Raw genomic sequence first — 16,590 nt, 5'->3', positions numbered from 1 at the left:
TATCCACAGGGAATCAAAAGACCCAAGAGACGTCCATACTTAAGATGAGACTATGACATAAGGAGACAAGCAGGCACAACATGGTGGACAGTGGCAAACGATAGGCAAGCATGGGCAGAAATGGAGGACGATTATGTAAGGGAGGCTACACCATAACTTGAAATGGTAGAATAAGCTGAAGTTGACGATGATGATGACATAGAATTTACAAAAGCAATTTTGTAAAAATTATATTTTTGAATAAAATCAGGAAAATAACAAAATCGATTTTATTTAGAAAATAACAAACCGAATTTAAATTTCAACTTTAAACGTATAAATTCAAACAATGCGTACAAAAGTATGAATTTGTCACATTTAAATAAAAACAGTTTTTAATAAATATGTATAAATCGTAATAAATTAAATGTTCGCGTTTAATTAAAGCTGCGAACTTCTTGTAATCGGTAATACTTGTAATGATGTAACAAGATATTTTGTTTTGGCATTTAATTAAATGACATCAAATAAGCAACCAATGAATATTTATCTATATGAAACACCCTTATATTCTAGGATCTTGAGCGGCAGCCGTACAGCGTAATCCATTGTTGAAAAATTGAAGTAGACATGCAGTGGATGGCCAAGCAGTTACGTAGGCTGCCAACGTAACTGCTTGGCCATCCGTCCATCTCTTCCTTTCGTTAACTCACAAAAGATATTACTAATAATTTTTTATAATTAAATTTTTAAGAATATTAGAAATAATAATTTTATTTATATCAGCAATTAGTTTATTAAAAAAAAATTAGAAATAAAACAAAATTATTGGGAGCACACGTCATACTTTAAAAGTGAAAAAACTTAGGTGGCGCTGTTCAGACCGTGTGGGAATTTGAATGTTTGTACACATGTGCTTAAGCACGTGGAGCCGTATTCTGGTCATTTGGATTAGCCAATCAGCGACCGGCTTGCGAGAGACACGAGACCTGAAACAGTGATCACAATATGGCCCGTAGTTTCATGAGGTACGAGGTTTTGTCAGAGTAGGTGTATTCTAACGGTAAGTATTCAATTGATATTATATTTATTCGAATAGAAAAACAATTAACGAAAGTAATAATTTTAAAATTTAAAGATAGATTTATAACGGGAAGAGATTGTCAGAATTACTATTGTGTAAAAAATTGACTGTAAAGGCTGGTCAATCCTTACCTATGTGTACCGTCATGGCGGCTGTCGCGACTGTTTGCTTCGGTTAAGTTAGATTAGGTTAGGTTAGATTAACTATAATTTTAGTAGACGTTTCGTTTTTTTTTTCTTTTGTTCAGGAATTACCGCGAATTAATAACTAGTGACGTTAAACAATTGGCGGCTTCCCTAGAGTCCGTCGGGAGCACAAACAGTCGGAAGCGCGGCGTACGTAGGTAAACTTTAACCGTACTAACAATTGATCAACCGTACGTAAAACGAATATTTATTAAATTTATGCTTGTAAAAACTTGTATACGTTGCAAAGAGACATTAATTATAATTAAAATTTATAATAAAACTACGAAAATCTTAATCGATTTCATCTTTGTATTTTTAATTAAAGGAAACTACCTGTCAAATTGAGAAAGAATGGAAGAATCAGATTTCTACAATTCTGGATTAACCGAGTTTGACCCGCTTCAACCATTCGAAAATAATATTATCAACAAGTATTTAACTGAGCATGCCCCGCAACAACCATTCGAAAATAATGATAGCAACTATTTAACTGAGGTTGCCCCGCTTCAACAATTAGACAGTAAAGATGTCGACAAGTATTTAACCGAGCTTGCCCAGCTTCAACAATTAGACAGTAAAGATGTCGACAAGCATTTAACCGAGCTTGTCCCACTTCAACCATTAGAAAATAAGGATTTCGGCAATTGTGAATTAACTGACATTGCCCCTCTTGAATTATATGAAAATAAAGGTGAGTTTATATCACTTATATATTAAAAAAATCGATTTAATAGTATATAATTGCAATATTTCGTCAGTAAAAGATTGCAGAAGATAAATTAATTCAATTAATTTGAAATCGTGCATTCACCCATCAAGTTATAAAATGACCCGTTACAATTTTATAAGTTATTTTTTTGAAATGTTTCAGTAGAATAGAAACAGTTCCTACTTCATAGAAAGTATCTTTGACATTGAATGAGTAAGAAACGATATTCCGAAAAAGTTTATAAATAACTTTAATATGATGTGGCACATACCGTAAGGAGGCCCGTCCGATACATCGCATACATACTGTACACATGAAAAGTTTATTAGAATTTTAATTTTTTTAAAAAATAGTAAATATTATTATTGAATTTTATCATTGATTTTTTTCTTGTCGTTTTATATTTCAGCTATGGATTGTGCTATGTCTTCCTGGATGTCAGATGACTGGATGACAGATGACTGGATGTCAGATGAGAATATCGAACCATTTTATGAAAAACCATGTGATGGCAACGAATCATTTTATGGAAAACGATGTAGTGATGACAACGAATTATTTTATGGAAAACGATGTAGTGATGACAACGAATCATGCGGATCGATGGACTTCAAACGCCTACATTTAGATAATGATGAAAATAAATGTAAAAATAAGAGGAAAAAACTAAAGAAACGCAGGAAAACACGCAAAGAAAAGGTAAATTTATTTTGTAAATTTTAATAAACTATAAAATACTTTAATGATAGATCTTAGAAATTTAAACTTTATGCAGGTCTAAATACGTTAATTATTATTTGTAAATTTAAATAAATTTTGTAGTAATTAATGGGCGAGACTACTGATGGTCAATCGCTGTGGGGGATCCTTAATCCATTTCAGAACCAGCTTCCATTTTATCCATTTCATAAACAACTTGTCAGAACCAGGTTCAACACCTGGTCAAATCCCCTAAAGATAAAAGTTCCGTTAATAAGTACTTACAAGAAACTCTAAAATTTAAGAAATAATTAAAGAATAGGAGAACCCTTTTATTTACACAGTTTTTAATTGTTCTAAATTTTGTACGGTATGATACCATGTAAATACGAATAAAGTAATTTTGAGGGTGTTAAATAGCAAAGATGTTTATAAAAGTTTACGTTCAAAATTTCTTTCACTCCTATCTTAACTTTGCTTAACTTTGATTGTCATCGTGGATATTTTGTTTACAATTTTTACTGAATTTCTTAATTTAGTTTAATTTAATGATGGAATACTTTCGATTTTTAAAAAATAATACACAATTTTAAACATTACATTAAAATATTTGGTAAATCTCACTGTCTGTTATTCGTTAATCTCGAGAACGCAGTTAGATAGACGAAAATCGAGACCAGATGTGGAATGCTTATTTTTAAATTAAAATATTAAAAATTGCAACCCTCCATTGTGACGATTTCACTATAATTAATTGCTAGTTATAATTTAAATTCGAGTAACCGAGATAGATATCGTGCATTAATAAGTTACTAATAACGTTTATTTATAAGAGCAACAGTACTTTAATTAAGTTGGAACGAAACCAATAGAATTCTTCGTAAGATAACACTACCAAAGACTCCCTCACAGGAGTAGGAATTAATTTAAAAATTTTACGACTGCTGAAAAATCGGGAAGTTTGATTTAATGAATAATTTTCACAAAATTTTATTGGGCATTATCAGATTTATTCTAACAAAATAATCGAAAATCAGGAAGTAAAATTTCTACATTTTTGAATTTTTAGAATGTTTAAACTAAGGCTAAAAGGTAGAAGTGTTCATTTTTAATATACCTAATTAGTTTTAATTGCTCTAAATAGTAAATCATAACACTTCACTTAACTCCATTAAGAAATTACTTTCGGGTGAAAGGATAACAATAGGCAAGTTTTGATGCCTGATAGTTGACGTCACGATAACGTTCGATTTGAAGAAATTCATTTTTGTCATCGAGCACACGTGCAGTCTCATGACGTCATAAACAACACATTCTAAATACAACAAATACTTTTTGTTAAGGTGAATGCGGATGATATTTTGACAACGTAAAAATAAATTACATTTGGATAAAGTTAGAATAAGTTTATAAGTTTATGTTATATAATAGAAATAACGTATATTTCATTTAATAAATTAAATGCTTATTATTTATTAAACTTTCAAAGTAAATTGTATTATATAGCGTATACATCGGTAGCTATTTTGAATGAAGTGTTTACAAAACGGCGTTACAATAAGTTCGTCGAATGCTTGATAACGAAGATTGTTGGTGTAAGTTTTCTATAAAGTTACATAGAAAACAACACCGAAACGTGATATAATAAAGGCACTTGTTGGATGAATATCGCTTCTTAATGACTTGTAATAAGATTGGTTCGAGCAAAATTTGTCAAGATCGACCTGTAAACGTTAAATCCGGCAAAGTTAATAAAGAGCGTGTACTGTACAGTACTCAGCGGCGGCCTTATCCATTGCGAGGCTCTGGGCGGCAGATCTTTGCGAGGCCCTTGTCCTTTGTGCAAAGTATATGAATTGAAACAGTAGGCACTTATTAATATTAATATATACTGTACTATAAATTAAATTTATTTTATTGTTATAACTAATAGCCAAGGATAAAATAAAAAGTTTTAAATATCAACTTTTTTCTACTTGGTTGTTGCGCGAGGCTCTTCAAGAGCGAGGCCCCGGGCGATTGCCCTGCTCGCCAACTCCCTAAGGCCGCCCAGACTTAATAGTAAATGGTTAGTAATTAAAAGCAGTAATGGCTTAAAAGCTTACTCGTTAGATATTATCCCCGGGGGTTAAGAAGTGTCATCGAGCCTATTGTTTATTCAGTGTACTTTGACAGAACAATAGACATGACTGGCAGTCATTTGCAAGCTTTTTGAAATGCTGACAAAAGATAAAAGAGTTCTAGCAAGAAGGATAAACTAGAAGAAAGAAATTAGTAGGGCCGTTGTTCAAACTTAAAAACAACCATTAAGCTAATTTACTTGCGCGTATAATGATGATAAGCTTGGTTGCCGGAAACTTGTTAACAGCTTTTAGAGAAAAATGTTTTAATCGAATTAAGTAAAAGATATATAACTACAAAATTAATTAAAAAATAAATGTAATAAAATACAATGGAATATAATGATCCAATACAACGTAAATTCCTTGTATTGAGTCAACCATATCCTTAAAATACATTAAATTATAAATGTTTTAGATTAACCTAGTAAAATCTTTAAAACTAAACTTGGAGTTACGCTAGAGTATAACAATATCGTATCCATCCGATTACTACGTTTCCAGAATTACGCACAATTACTACACGTGATGCCGTACCACTTCTTGGTAATTTGCATTCCTTTACACGTGCTTAACAGATTTCCTTTACGTAAACTTTTTTATTGCTGTGTTATTTAAATTTCCTTTTGTTTTTATGTGTAAGATTTTTCGCTTAATGTCCAGATACGTGGACTGTCATGGCGGCATTTCCTGTTTTCCGACTGCCAGCCTCGACACCGGAGCGGTTTGGAGACATGTCACGTGACGACGCGAGCGAACGGCAAACGGGGAAAACCGCCGCGCAGGTTAACGTCCATATACGTAGACTGTCATGGCGGCTCATCTCTGATTCCGGCAAAGAAAAGAAAACAGTGGGGACGCACGTTCTAACCTAACCTAACCTATTCTAATAAATTATCATAATTATTACCAATTATATTATTAGAATAGGTTAGGTTAGGTTAGAACGTGCGTCCCCACTGTTTCCTTTTGTTTGCTGGAATCAGCGATGAGGCGCTATGACAGCCGCCGACGTTCGCTCGCGTCGTCACGTGACATGTCGTCTCCAAACCGCTCCGGTGTCGAGGCTGGCAGTCGGAAAACAGGAAATGCCGCCATGACAGTCCACGTATCTGGACATTAACCGATTTTTCTATTATCCTTCCTATCTTTTCCGTATGATTCCATGATGGTTGTCTTGTCTTGGCTGAGTTGGGCATGAGCTTCTAGGCTATATCACTCCGTGGTAAAGTGTGACGTAATTGTCATGTAATAGTGGTTGTATGCGTTTATAATGGTCGTTATGCAGGGAATAATGCATTCTTGGAGGTCTTTTAAGAGTAACTGGCCTCTATTCAAGTGTTACAGACGTGGAGAAAACCCGGAAAACTACACGTGGCCAGCCCGTCTGGGCAAGGCGCGAACGCACCACCCAGTGTTCAGGGAACGATCATGATTGTGTATATTTAAGACATATAATGGCATCGTATTCTTTTAATCTTTTTCCTAAAGTTCTGTCAATGGTGCATTATCCTATAGCATAAAGGGCAATTATCCGGTATCCCCACCGATAAGGGGCACCAAATCAATCTTTTATAAAAAAAATTTCTCCCAAAATTTCCCGAAGAAAAATGTTCGAAGTCAACACTACATAGGACCCCTAATTCAAATTTCCCCAGGAAGCTACGAGTATAACGCGCCATTGAGTTCTGTCTGTCCCTCTTACGTAATAATACGTGAATTGATATTCTAATTTGTAAATTATACTTGCCTTGCCTGTTTTTTCCTTTTTAATTTCTGCCCTATTATTTCTGTGGAGTATATTTTTAAATTTATTTCATAATGTAAGGGTAATACATATATTAAATTTCCGCATTTTCTGAAAACATTTTTCATATAAGGCAATTTCGTGTAGACCACTTCATTGCCAATATTTTTTTACGTCATATCTGTGAAGGAGAAAGTGATTGTACCATTTCTTCGATATTAGATTTGGGTAATTATTTAGTCGATACTTTAAATTAACTTTTAGTCCTTGTATTATATTTTTTCCTACGCAAAGAAAAAAAATGTGGGATTTTTTCTGTATATATGGATGTTAGTATGTGGGGGGTGCAATTTTGTTCACTAACTTTAGAGTTTAATTAATGACTCCTGTGCCTTTTGTCAAAATTTTCTTTTGCAGGAAGGTTTGCGTATTAGGGGCATTGTTGCTGCTAAATTTTGGTGGTCAAAGGTGGAGGGGGTGGAGATCTAGACGGAATCACGTGTCGTATTTCGAGTGGGGTCGAATTTAATACTTTATTCGTTATTAGTATTTACAATTTTTTTTCTATAAAAAGAAAAANAGGTTTGCGTATTAGGGGCATTGTTGCTGCTAAATTTTGGTGGTCAAAGGTGGAGGGGGTGGAGATCTAGACGGAATCACGTGTCGTATTTCGAGTGGGGTCGAATTTAATACTTTATTCGTTATTAGTATTTACAATTTTTTTTCTATAAAAAGAAAAAAAAAACTATAAATACTCGTCTCCACCCTCAAAATTAAGCTTTTTGCTATTTTATAAAAATTAATAATATATAATGATTTTATAATAAAATATTATAACAGATGGCGCTACACAATTAAAAAAATATTTCGTCAAATTTAATCATAAATAATTCATGTAATTTAGGTCCCATTTTAGTTTCTATACTTACACCTTCTAATTATGTAAAAATATTCTATTAGTCAATTATGCGTTTTAAGCTTACGAGTGTATTATATACGAGCAATTATGCTTACGAGTGTATCATATACTAATTCTATATTTGGAAATTTTCTACTAAATTTAATTTAAGTTTAATAAATTTCTAAATACTGTATTATAGGATAGTAAACTAAACTTAAAATCAACTAGTGGTCTAGATCAACGGTGGGCAACCCCCGGCCCGCGGGCCAGCTACGGCCCGTGAAAAGTTTCTATCCGGCCCGCGAGATGTTTAGAAGAAATTATAAATAAATATATTTCGATATAATTCGTCTAGTTTAAATTGAATATTATTTTCTGAAGTGTTGCAGCAGCAATGACAGGAAAAAATAAGGGAGTCATTTCCTTATTCAAACAAAAAATGGGAGTACAGAATTTTTCTAAATTATTTATATCTCATCGCATCATCCATCAAGAAAATCTATATGCTAAAGCTATGCAATTAGAAAATGTAATGTCTGTCGTATCCAACTACATAGTGCTGTTTTTATTGTGTTTAAAGTCACTTAGATTTTACAAATAGGTGAGCCATTCACAGCCCGGCACACGCATTTGTAAAATCTAAGTGACTCCTACAACATGGAATTCATATAAAACGGAATAATCAACAGTGTTGTAGGGGGGATCGACTGTAGTAATTAATTTCTTTTTATTTATTTATTTCATATTTGCAGACTAAAAGTTTACAGGTTACAAGGTGTCAATTAACTACTATGGCCCGCGGAAAAACGTAAAATTTATTCTGGCCCATGTTATAAAAAAGGTTGCCCACCCTTGGTCTAGATCAGTGGTTCGTAAACTTTTTATACTAGCGGCCCACCATAATTTTTTGTGATTCCCCATTTTTTAATAATAATTTATATTTGTTAAATTATCTATAATAAATTGATTTTATTATTGCTTTATTTTTTTATATAATAAATGTAAAACATGACTTTATTATTTCATTATCAATTTAAATAGCATTCAAACTTCACAGTTAAACATAAAAACTCATTAATTTTTAACAAAAAATAAAATAAGAAACATTTAAAAATTCATAGAAAAAACAAAAAATATTCGAAAATAATTTAATGAGATTTCTGCTGCTGAATATCCTCAACTAATTTGTTAATTCTTTGTTCAATTGTTTTTAATGCTATCCGCATGCAGGCATCTAATCGCAATCGATTGCGTTTTTTTGTTTTCATATCTACCATAGTTGAGAACACTTTTTCACACAAATATGTACTAGCGAAAGGCAGAAAATTTTGCATTGCTGCTGAAAACAGGGGAGGATATTCTGCACAAATTTGCATCCAAAATTCCAAGCATTAATAGTTTCTTAGAATTACTTTGGAATAAATGAAGTAAATACGGCGGTGTAAGTAGCATATTTGCATTTTATTTATTTATTTATTACGCATACTGGATGCATATTTGCATTTATTTCTTCTGTACTAACAAAGTTGTATGTAGGAAGAAATAAGAAATAAATTAATACGAAAACTTTGTCTTTCTTTTGAATGTCAATTTTTTTTAAAAATTATTTCTTCAAAAAATTGATGAAACATCATAGGTTAGATCCGAAGAAGTTAACCGACGTTTTTTTGTCTGGACCGCATTTTATCAGATACAAAAACTTCTGAGTGTTATCTTCGTTATTCTTTATTCACTATGCATTTCGGGTGCAATATTTTGTGTACCTTGCACCCCTCATCAGGTGTTACATTTCTATAAATTGGTAGAAATTCAATTATTACGGTAAAGTTACAATTTTTACAATTTACTATTTACAACAATTATTACATTTTTCATTATTTGGATATATTTACATAATTGTGGAGCACGTCTAACCTGTTTAATGTTTAGAAATACAGCTACGCGGTGTTGATGTTGTATCCGTTAAGGCATTTTTAACTGTCTTTCTTTCTTTCTGTTTTCCATATCTATTACTTATATTAGATAACTTTATCTTTCTTATTTCACTTTTCAATACGATATTCCGTTATACATAAATTTTCTTTTTATTACATTCTGAAGGAAATTTTGTATAATTTGGCGGCCCCCGGTAAACTTCTGATGGACCCCAGGGACCGCGGTCCCCCTGTTAAGAAACACTGGTCTAGATCATTGTTCCTCCTTATGAGTTTTAATTATATAAAATTATGAAATTTTAAGTAAGATCACAGTACAACTGTCCGCGGACTACAGTTTGAGTAGCATTGGCCTTATACCCTGTTCGCACCGAGCATTTCAATCTAATTCAATCCGTTTTTACGGTAGTGGAGTCTTTAACTTCTCATCTCAAATACGCTGTAGAGTCTGTATCAGTGTTTCTCAACGGGGGCGATATCGCTCCATCTGGGCGTTTCTCGATGTTGAGGGGGCGATTAGTAACAATTTATATTTTGGGGGCGAAAAACAATTTTCTGGGCGATATAGTAAAACATTATATTAAGAATAATTAGATATTTTATTCGTTATGTCGTACAATAATTAAACAAATAACATTATACTAGTCACTAGTCTATGCAATGCAGTACGAATTTGGTGTTAGCCCTGGCCCTCGACATCGGAATTTTGTAGTGAAGGGGGCGATACTACGTAACGGTTTTACTGAAGGGGGCGACGATTCATTAGAGGTTGAGAAACACTAGTCTGTATAGTCATTCATTTTTCAGTCCTATACGTTCAATAGTCCGATATATGTCGGATTACAGAGAATCTACTGTAAAATTTCAGACTAAATCTTTTTATAATAATGCTGTTACCTGGAAAAAGTTTTAGATCAAAATTCTTTTCTGTAATTAGTGTTTTAATACATAATTAGCGTGCTTTATATTAAAAATTTTTCTTTAAAAATTCTTTAAGAAATACAAGTGAAATTCACTGTATTTTTATTATTTATGTGCTTTATATTGTATATATATTACGTCTTCCTGATATAAAATGGCAATCGAACGCGTTGAAAGCTTTAGACAAAGTGAAAACCGTGTTCAGGAATGTATTGTTCTTTCGCTTTGTCACATTTGAGTAGTCATTTATTTATCTGTGAGAATGACACGACAAAATATTTGTCCTCGCTTAGTTATTACTTTTATATAATTGGAACAAATATGTAAATATTTAGGTCGATGCCACGCGAAACCGCTAAAACGGTTCTGGCAAGATGGCGTAATGATAAATCGAATGTATTTAGCCTCTTCTGATTAATTTGTTTGTTTCAATATGGCAGCACGACACGCGGGTGATCTACCGAGGGGGGAAGGACTTTTTATGGGAAACTGGCCCCTATTTAGGTGTTACAAACGTGGAAAAAAAGCCCGAAAAACACATGATCAACCCGTTAGCCAGGCGCGAACCCACGACAAGTGTTTAGAAATAGTTAATATAAATTTATTTATAATTAGCTGCGTGTGTGCGTGAGGGTGGGGTTGGGGAGTGTGATAACAACAATAGTCTTAGTAAGTAAAATGTACTGTACATTTATTGAATCTGTTATTTACAATAATGAAACTGCAAAACAAAAAAACTGGTCGAACTTAAGTTAAGAGAGGGTGGGCTTTAGGGGTGTTAAAGAGTGGAGAAACCTGTGGTATTTTTCTAGCTTGTCGAAGAATATTCATGCCAAATTTGATGCATAGCCTATATCTTACATAAATATTAATATATGCAAAATAACGTTTATTCGTAACGGTTTTGCATTACAAACGTTATGCAAGAATCTGTTTAAAATTATATTTTCTATTTGTAACATAATGAATCTTAGCAAAAAATATCAATTCGTAGTTCTGTTAGATTAAACACAAGAATTTCTCGAAAATAATATATATTTAAACAATTACCGTATATCAAGTAAACGATCTTTTTATATTACGAATACAATTAAAGTTCGACATCTGGAAGTCTTCAATAGATAGTGCATTGTATTTAATATGGTGGGTATGTTACTGAAGTCTGTACATTACTGTATACCAATGGTTCCCAAACTTATTATGCCCACGGACCCTTTCTCATAGCAGAAACCTGGCTATGAACCCCCAATGAAATAACTACACAACTACATAATAGCAAAATTACAAATCTAACTTTGTTGTCTTGAATGGTGACATAAAAATAAAATATAAATAAAACATTTAATTTTTCTTTTATCAAAATGTATAAAATTCGCTAAACAAACAAAATAAAATTTAAAATTTCATAATGTATGCTTTTATAATAATGAAAATGAGTCACAAACATTTTACTTATTATTATTAAACCTTCTACAGACCCCCAGGGTCCGTAGGAATCACTTTGGGGAAACATTGCTGTATATTGTACTGTCATGAAACTTTTGGGCTCATTCCCTGCATTAATAAATTCATCTCAATATACAGCTAATTGTAATAAATTACTGTATATCCATCTGGTAACTCCAGTAACTCAGACTACTTTCACCCCCTGTTAGTACTAATTAAGGAATTTGCTGTATATGTTAATTAAGCTGAAATTATTAGTTATTTTTGCTTCTTTTTTTAAATTTGAAGCTAGTTTTATTAATGTAAACATCTTAATTTTAATACATAATATTGGATAATTTTTAACCTAAAACTAGTCATGTATAAATGTATGACTAAGAAATTATTAAGAGTTTTATCATTTATTAATTTAGGATAAATATTTAAGCCTATTTATTTCATTTTTTTAAATGGAAATTGCTAATAAATCTGAAAAGTTATTTTTTCCATGTGGTTCTGATGAATAAGATAATATAATTAGAAAAATAACATTCTCTAGCAAATAATAGATAAATAATGACTTAATTAAAATTTGTTAACATGCTTTGTGTTAATTATGCACATGCGAATTAGATTTAAATCGAATTATTGGCTAGTTTCAACCCTTGAAATTTTTATTTAAATCAATCCAATTAATTGTATTTTGTTTTTGGTGTAAATTTGGTTAATTCAAAGCCATACATTTCATATTTCGAACATGAAAAAAGTAACGCGTAATCAGCTGCTATTATTGGAACCAGGTGTTTCAGAAATTCTTGATATGAGCCTATTCTGTGAAATTGTAGGACGTGGGCGAAATTGTCATACGTTTCACAGCTTTAGTGACATTTGTTAAGCCATTCTTAAGATAACTAAGCGTGGAAATTACACAACTATAGCTTAAAAAGCTGAAGTACAGATAATTAAAGGAGTGGATAATTAAAGTAAAGAGTCTACTGTCAAACACTGGAAACGTGCAGAAGTTGTATTTTGTTAAACTTAACAAATTCTCGATGATTATTTAGATTAAAAAATGTAGTAATTTATAATTTGTTAAATGACTACATCACGAATATGCTATGACGTTGCATAAAAATGTGTGTCAATGCAACGTGTATTAAAGAGTATGAAAATGCATTTTTCTGTAAACTTTATATCCTGTTGCGTATCGATTATATTCTCGAATTTTCAAATATTTAATTTACAATTTCATTTGCAGGAGAATAATCCCGAATTCGAAGGAATCACAGAATTGGTAAAACTTATATCCAAAATGTGCAATTCGGCCGATTCTTCAACTCCTACCGATGCAGGTAAGAACTTTCATAAATTTCAAATTGTTTACATGATATTTACTTTAATTAATATTTTAAAAATTAGCTAAGGTATACGCCGAAAAAATGAATAAAAAACGAAACCGCAACAAGACGTTTAAAATGAGGACAAAATACCATCATGTTCCTACGTTGATATGGCACTCGGATAGCAACGAGAACGTTGGCAAAGCGTTAGCGGAGCAGCATCATACGGACTTTTTAATAATGAAGCATGAATTAGATACTTATGGCAGATGGAATGATAAGACGATCGAGGAGAAATATTTAGTGATAACGAAATACAAATTGGAAAATTTACCCATCAGAGAGAGTTTGCGTCGTCCCACTTTGTTACTTAATGCTCGTAAGCACTTGGCTCGCAATTGTGACTAAGATTCACTTTAAATTTTTATATTTTAATATATATTTTTTTAAAATTTTAAATCTGATCTTCTGGTGATATAAACTGTGATATTTTGACTATTTTTATATAAATATAATTTGTTAAATTTATTTATATACGGCTACGTGCAATATTTAAACAGAATGTCAGCTTTGAAACCAGAATAACGAATTTGTTTTTCGGAAAAAAAATTCTTGATAACGGTTCTAAATATCTGAATTTTATTTTTTTATCTTTTTATTTATTTATTTCTATTCGAAATATGTCACCGATTTTTCAAAATAAATTCGAAATAAATAATTTGTTTTTTTCTTCTTATGCATGAATAATTTTTATGCCAAACATTCAAAGATTAATGAAGCTATTTTAGTTTCATTAATCTTATACAAAATAAAACAAAATAAAAATATTTGACACGTATAATTTTATTAAATTAAATTAAATGGTAGATAAGTTATTAACACAGACAGTAGATGCATAAATACGGTATAATATCTGTAGATTTGCATTAATTTTTTCAATGTGAAGACGTTTCAGCAAGTAAATTTGTGTATACGTGATTACAATATATTAATAGATCTGAAATTTAATTAAAATCCATTATCATTCTTTAAAATCCAAATAGATCTGGATAAAGAAGATATCAAACTGAAAATATTTTAAAATTCACAAAATTATGCTTGAAATTAAAAGTTTTAACAATGAAAATCCATTCTCTATCCACTGAAAAAGAAAACTGCACTAAAAATAAAAGTAAAAACGATGAGGAAACTGTGAAGGGGAGTAAATTCCGAATGACATCCTCCGTCTGAAAAAAATAAATAAAATTCAATAAATATTTAAAAATTACATCCTTTCATAAATTTCTTGTTTTTAATATTGAATTAAACTAACATACAAATTAAAAATAAATTGTTTATCATTTATATCAAATCGTATAACACTTGAACGTTACAATTCCATATGGTGATAATAACTAGAGAGAGATTCGTGTCTGCTGTAACGTTACATTATTTGAAAACTCAGTTTCTTTCAAATATAATTAAATACAATATTTTCATGTTTATAATTAATTGAGTTGGAGAGTTCAGTTTCGTTTTCCTAGCTAATAAATATTATATTTAATCAGAAATACACTATTTCTTTATTGTATCTTGCACTACAGCATTATCATAAATTTATCCTTCCTGGCAACAAATTCCAGAATTAAAAAAGAAAATCACAATAATTAAAAAATTAAAATGTATAGATTTCTTACGTATTTGTATGAACATCATCCCCGAGAAGGTTCATTGGGTTAAACAATTATGTATAGTACTGTACTGTACATACGCAAATCACGTACGTAATTGTATATTAATAATTGTACAAATATATACATTTTTGTAGTTTTCTTGTACACTGTCTTACAATAATTTTAAAAACACAAAACTTTTTGTAGTTAGTTAGTTTCGTGTGGGTCACGTGATATAGTGAGGCTCCGGAAGTGGGCCAGAACCACACTAAAAATAACTAATTTGTTTTTTAAAAAACAATAAAAAACTAGTTTAAAAAATTTGGTTTTCTAGTTTAAAAATTTATAAAACTTTAAAGCAAAAGGCCATGCCCATATAAGGACATGTTTGATGAAATTATAAAAAAAGACGGTACAGTATTTCTCATATTTTAACAATAGAATGATGTAAGTCCTAAGATCGACCATCTTCGATTGGGTTCGAATTGACAGACGATGTTGACTCATTTCGCGATCTGGGTTCCGATCTCGTTACACCTGGTAACGAGTGAAGATCAATTAGAAAGCGGAGATGAGTATGATCGGCCAATCGGAATAGTCGATCTGGGTTATAAAAAGTTAATAAATGATAATTCAAAGGACACAGGGAGCTTCTCCCAGTCTTCCTATAGTGCAGCACCATACATTGGAAAAGAAATCGCCTCTGCATCCCGACATCAAACTGAATTACACTTCGACTTCGTGACGGACTTTCTCCCTTCAACACCCCCGGGCCTTCGACTTCTCAAACGGGATCTGAAAGGATAGTTCCAATAGGACATTCACCCTTCGAAGGAAGAAACAAATTGGAAGACCCGACTTGGCCTACAGATTGTCGACTGTTGTAGCTGTAAGCTTATTACTTTAGTTACAATAAACCGAGATAATTGTTTGTAAGTGGAGAGTTGTCTCTGTGCCTAACGTTCCCACGTACAATACGGCATTGCTCGGATATCATGCTTTTACGCGCCGATCGGCGACCTCACAATATGTAAACATGCTTTTTGTAGTGTAGAAGGCGTGGTGTCAAGCCTAAGCGTAAGCTAAGCTTATCGATTAACTTCAGGCAAATAATAAATTTTATGAAAAAATGAATAAAATGTCAAATTCGGCTTATGCTTATGAATGTACGAATAATAATAAATGAAAGAATAGAAATAAAAATATAAATATTAAACCTAAATAGTTAAATGTATAGCAAGTATTCGTTTTCGTACTTGTATAATAACAGTACTTTGATGGGAAATGTTTTATCAATCATTTATTAACAAGCGAGTTTTGTACTACTAAATTTATACAGGATGAAGAAAAAGTCTGCAAACACCCTTTTGTTTCGAGCAGACAAAATTGACTTGCCATGTGCCAAGATAATCTACTTTTTATGAGGATAGCGTTTTCGGTCGCCATCTTAAATGCAGCTCCCAATTTTCAAATAGAAAGATATCATATATCAATTAAGCCTAAAATTAATCCAGAAATAACGTAAACATCAGTTTTATTATAATCTCATTCGTTTAACAGTTATTCACATGCAAATGTCTACAAGACGTGTTTAATGTGTTCACCTTGGCCGCGTTTCTTTATGCAGCGCTCGAGAAGCGCTTTACAGCGAACACTCTGAAACCCATTTCTAAATGCAGCGCTGCAATGTAGCGAACTGTTTTTAAACGTTTGCTGCAAGAGGTCGCTGCAGCGAAGATAAAGCAGCTTTTACGTCCGCTACACGTGTAAAGCAAAATGGACGCTTGTGTGTATAATACGATATTATGCTGTAAAAATAAAAAAGTCGAAGTGACTGTTGATAAAAATATTATGGAAAGATTAAGAAGGATTAAATTTTATGAAATGACTC

At 31.8% G+C, this 16,590-nt stretch overlaps 1 protein-coding gene across 1 annotated transcript; it reads left to right on the top strand.

Moving 5' to 3' along the window:
- The first annotated feature begins 918 nt into the window (after window positions 1–918).
- On the top strand, window positions 919–13,749 carry LOC111620716. The gene is made up of 5 exons (XM_023362704.1): window positions 919–1,042; window positions 1,577–1,942; window positions 2,370–2,659; window positions 12,966–13,059; window positions 13,127–13,749. The coding sequence occupies exons 2-5, from the start codon at window positions 1,603–1,605 to the stop codon at window positions 13,453–13,455; spliced, it is 1,053 nt and encodes a 350-aa protein (XP_023218472.1). The 5' UTR covers window positions 919–1,042; window positions 1,577–1,602; the 3' UTR covers window positions 13,456–13,749.
- Window positions 13,750–16,590: the final 2,841 nt, after the last annotated feature.

Source organism: Centruroides sculpturatus, unplaced genomic scaffold (genome assembly GCF_000671375.1).
Source record: "Centruroides sculpturatus isolate CEXI.00-Female unplaced genomic scaffold, Cexi_2.0 scaffold274, whole genome shotgun sequence".
Taxonomy (NCBI): Eukaryota; Metazoa; Arthropoda; class Arachnida; order Scorpiones; family Buthidae; genus Centruroides; species Centruroides sculpturatus.
The sequence above is the reverse complement of the archived record's forward strand: the minus strand, read 5'-3'. Positions and strand labels throughout refer to the sequence as shown.

What these genes read in the sequence shown, in the direction of transcription:
- LOC111620716 (XM_023362704.1), top strand. Translation starts at nt 1,603, where the DNA reads ATGGAAGAATCAGATTTCTACAATTCTGGATTAACCGAGTTTGACCCG. An exon ending in TGAATTATATGAAAATAAAG is followed by an intron (nt 1,943 to 2,369) that starts GTGAGTTTATAT and finishes TTTATATTTCAG; the next exon opens with CTATGGATTGTGCTATGTCT. An exon ending in GGAAAACACGCAAAGAAAAG is followed by an intron (nt 2,660 to 12,965) that starts GTAAATTTATTT and finishes TTTCATTTGCAG; the next exon opens with GAGAATAATCCCGAATTCGA.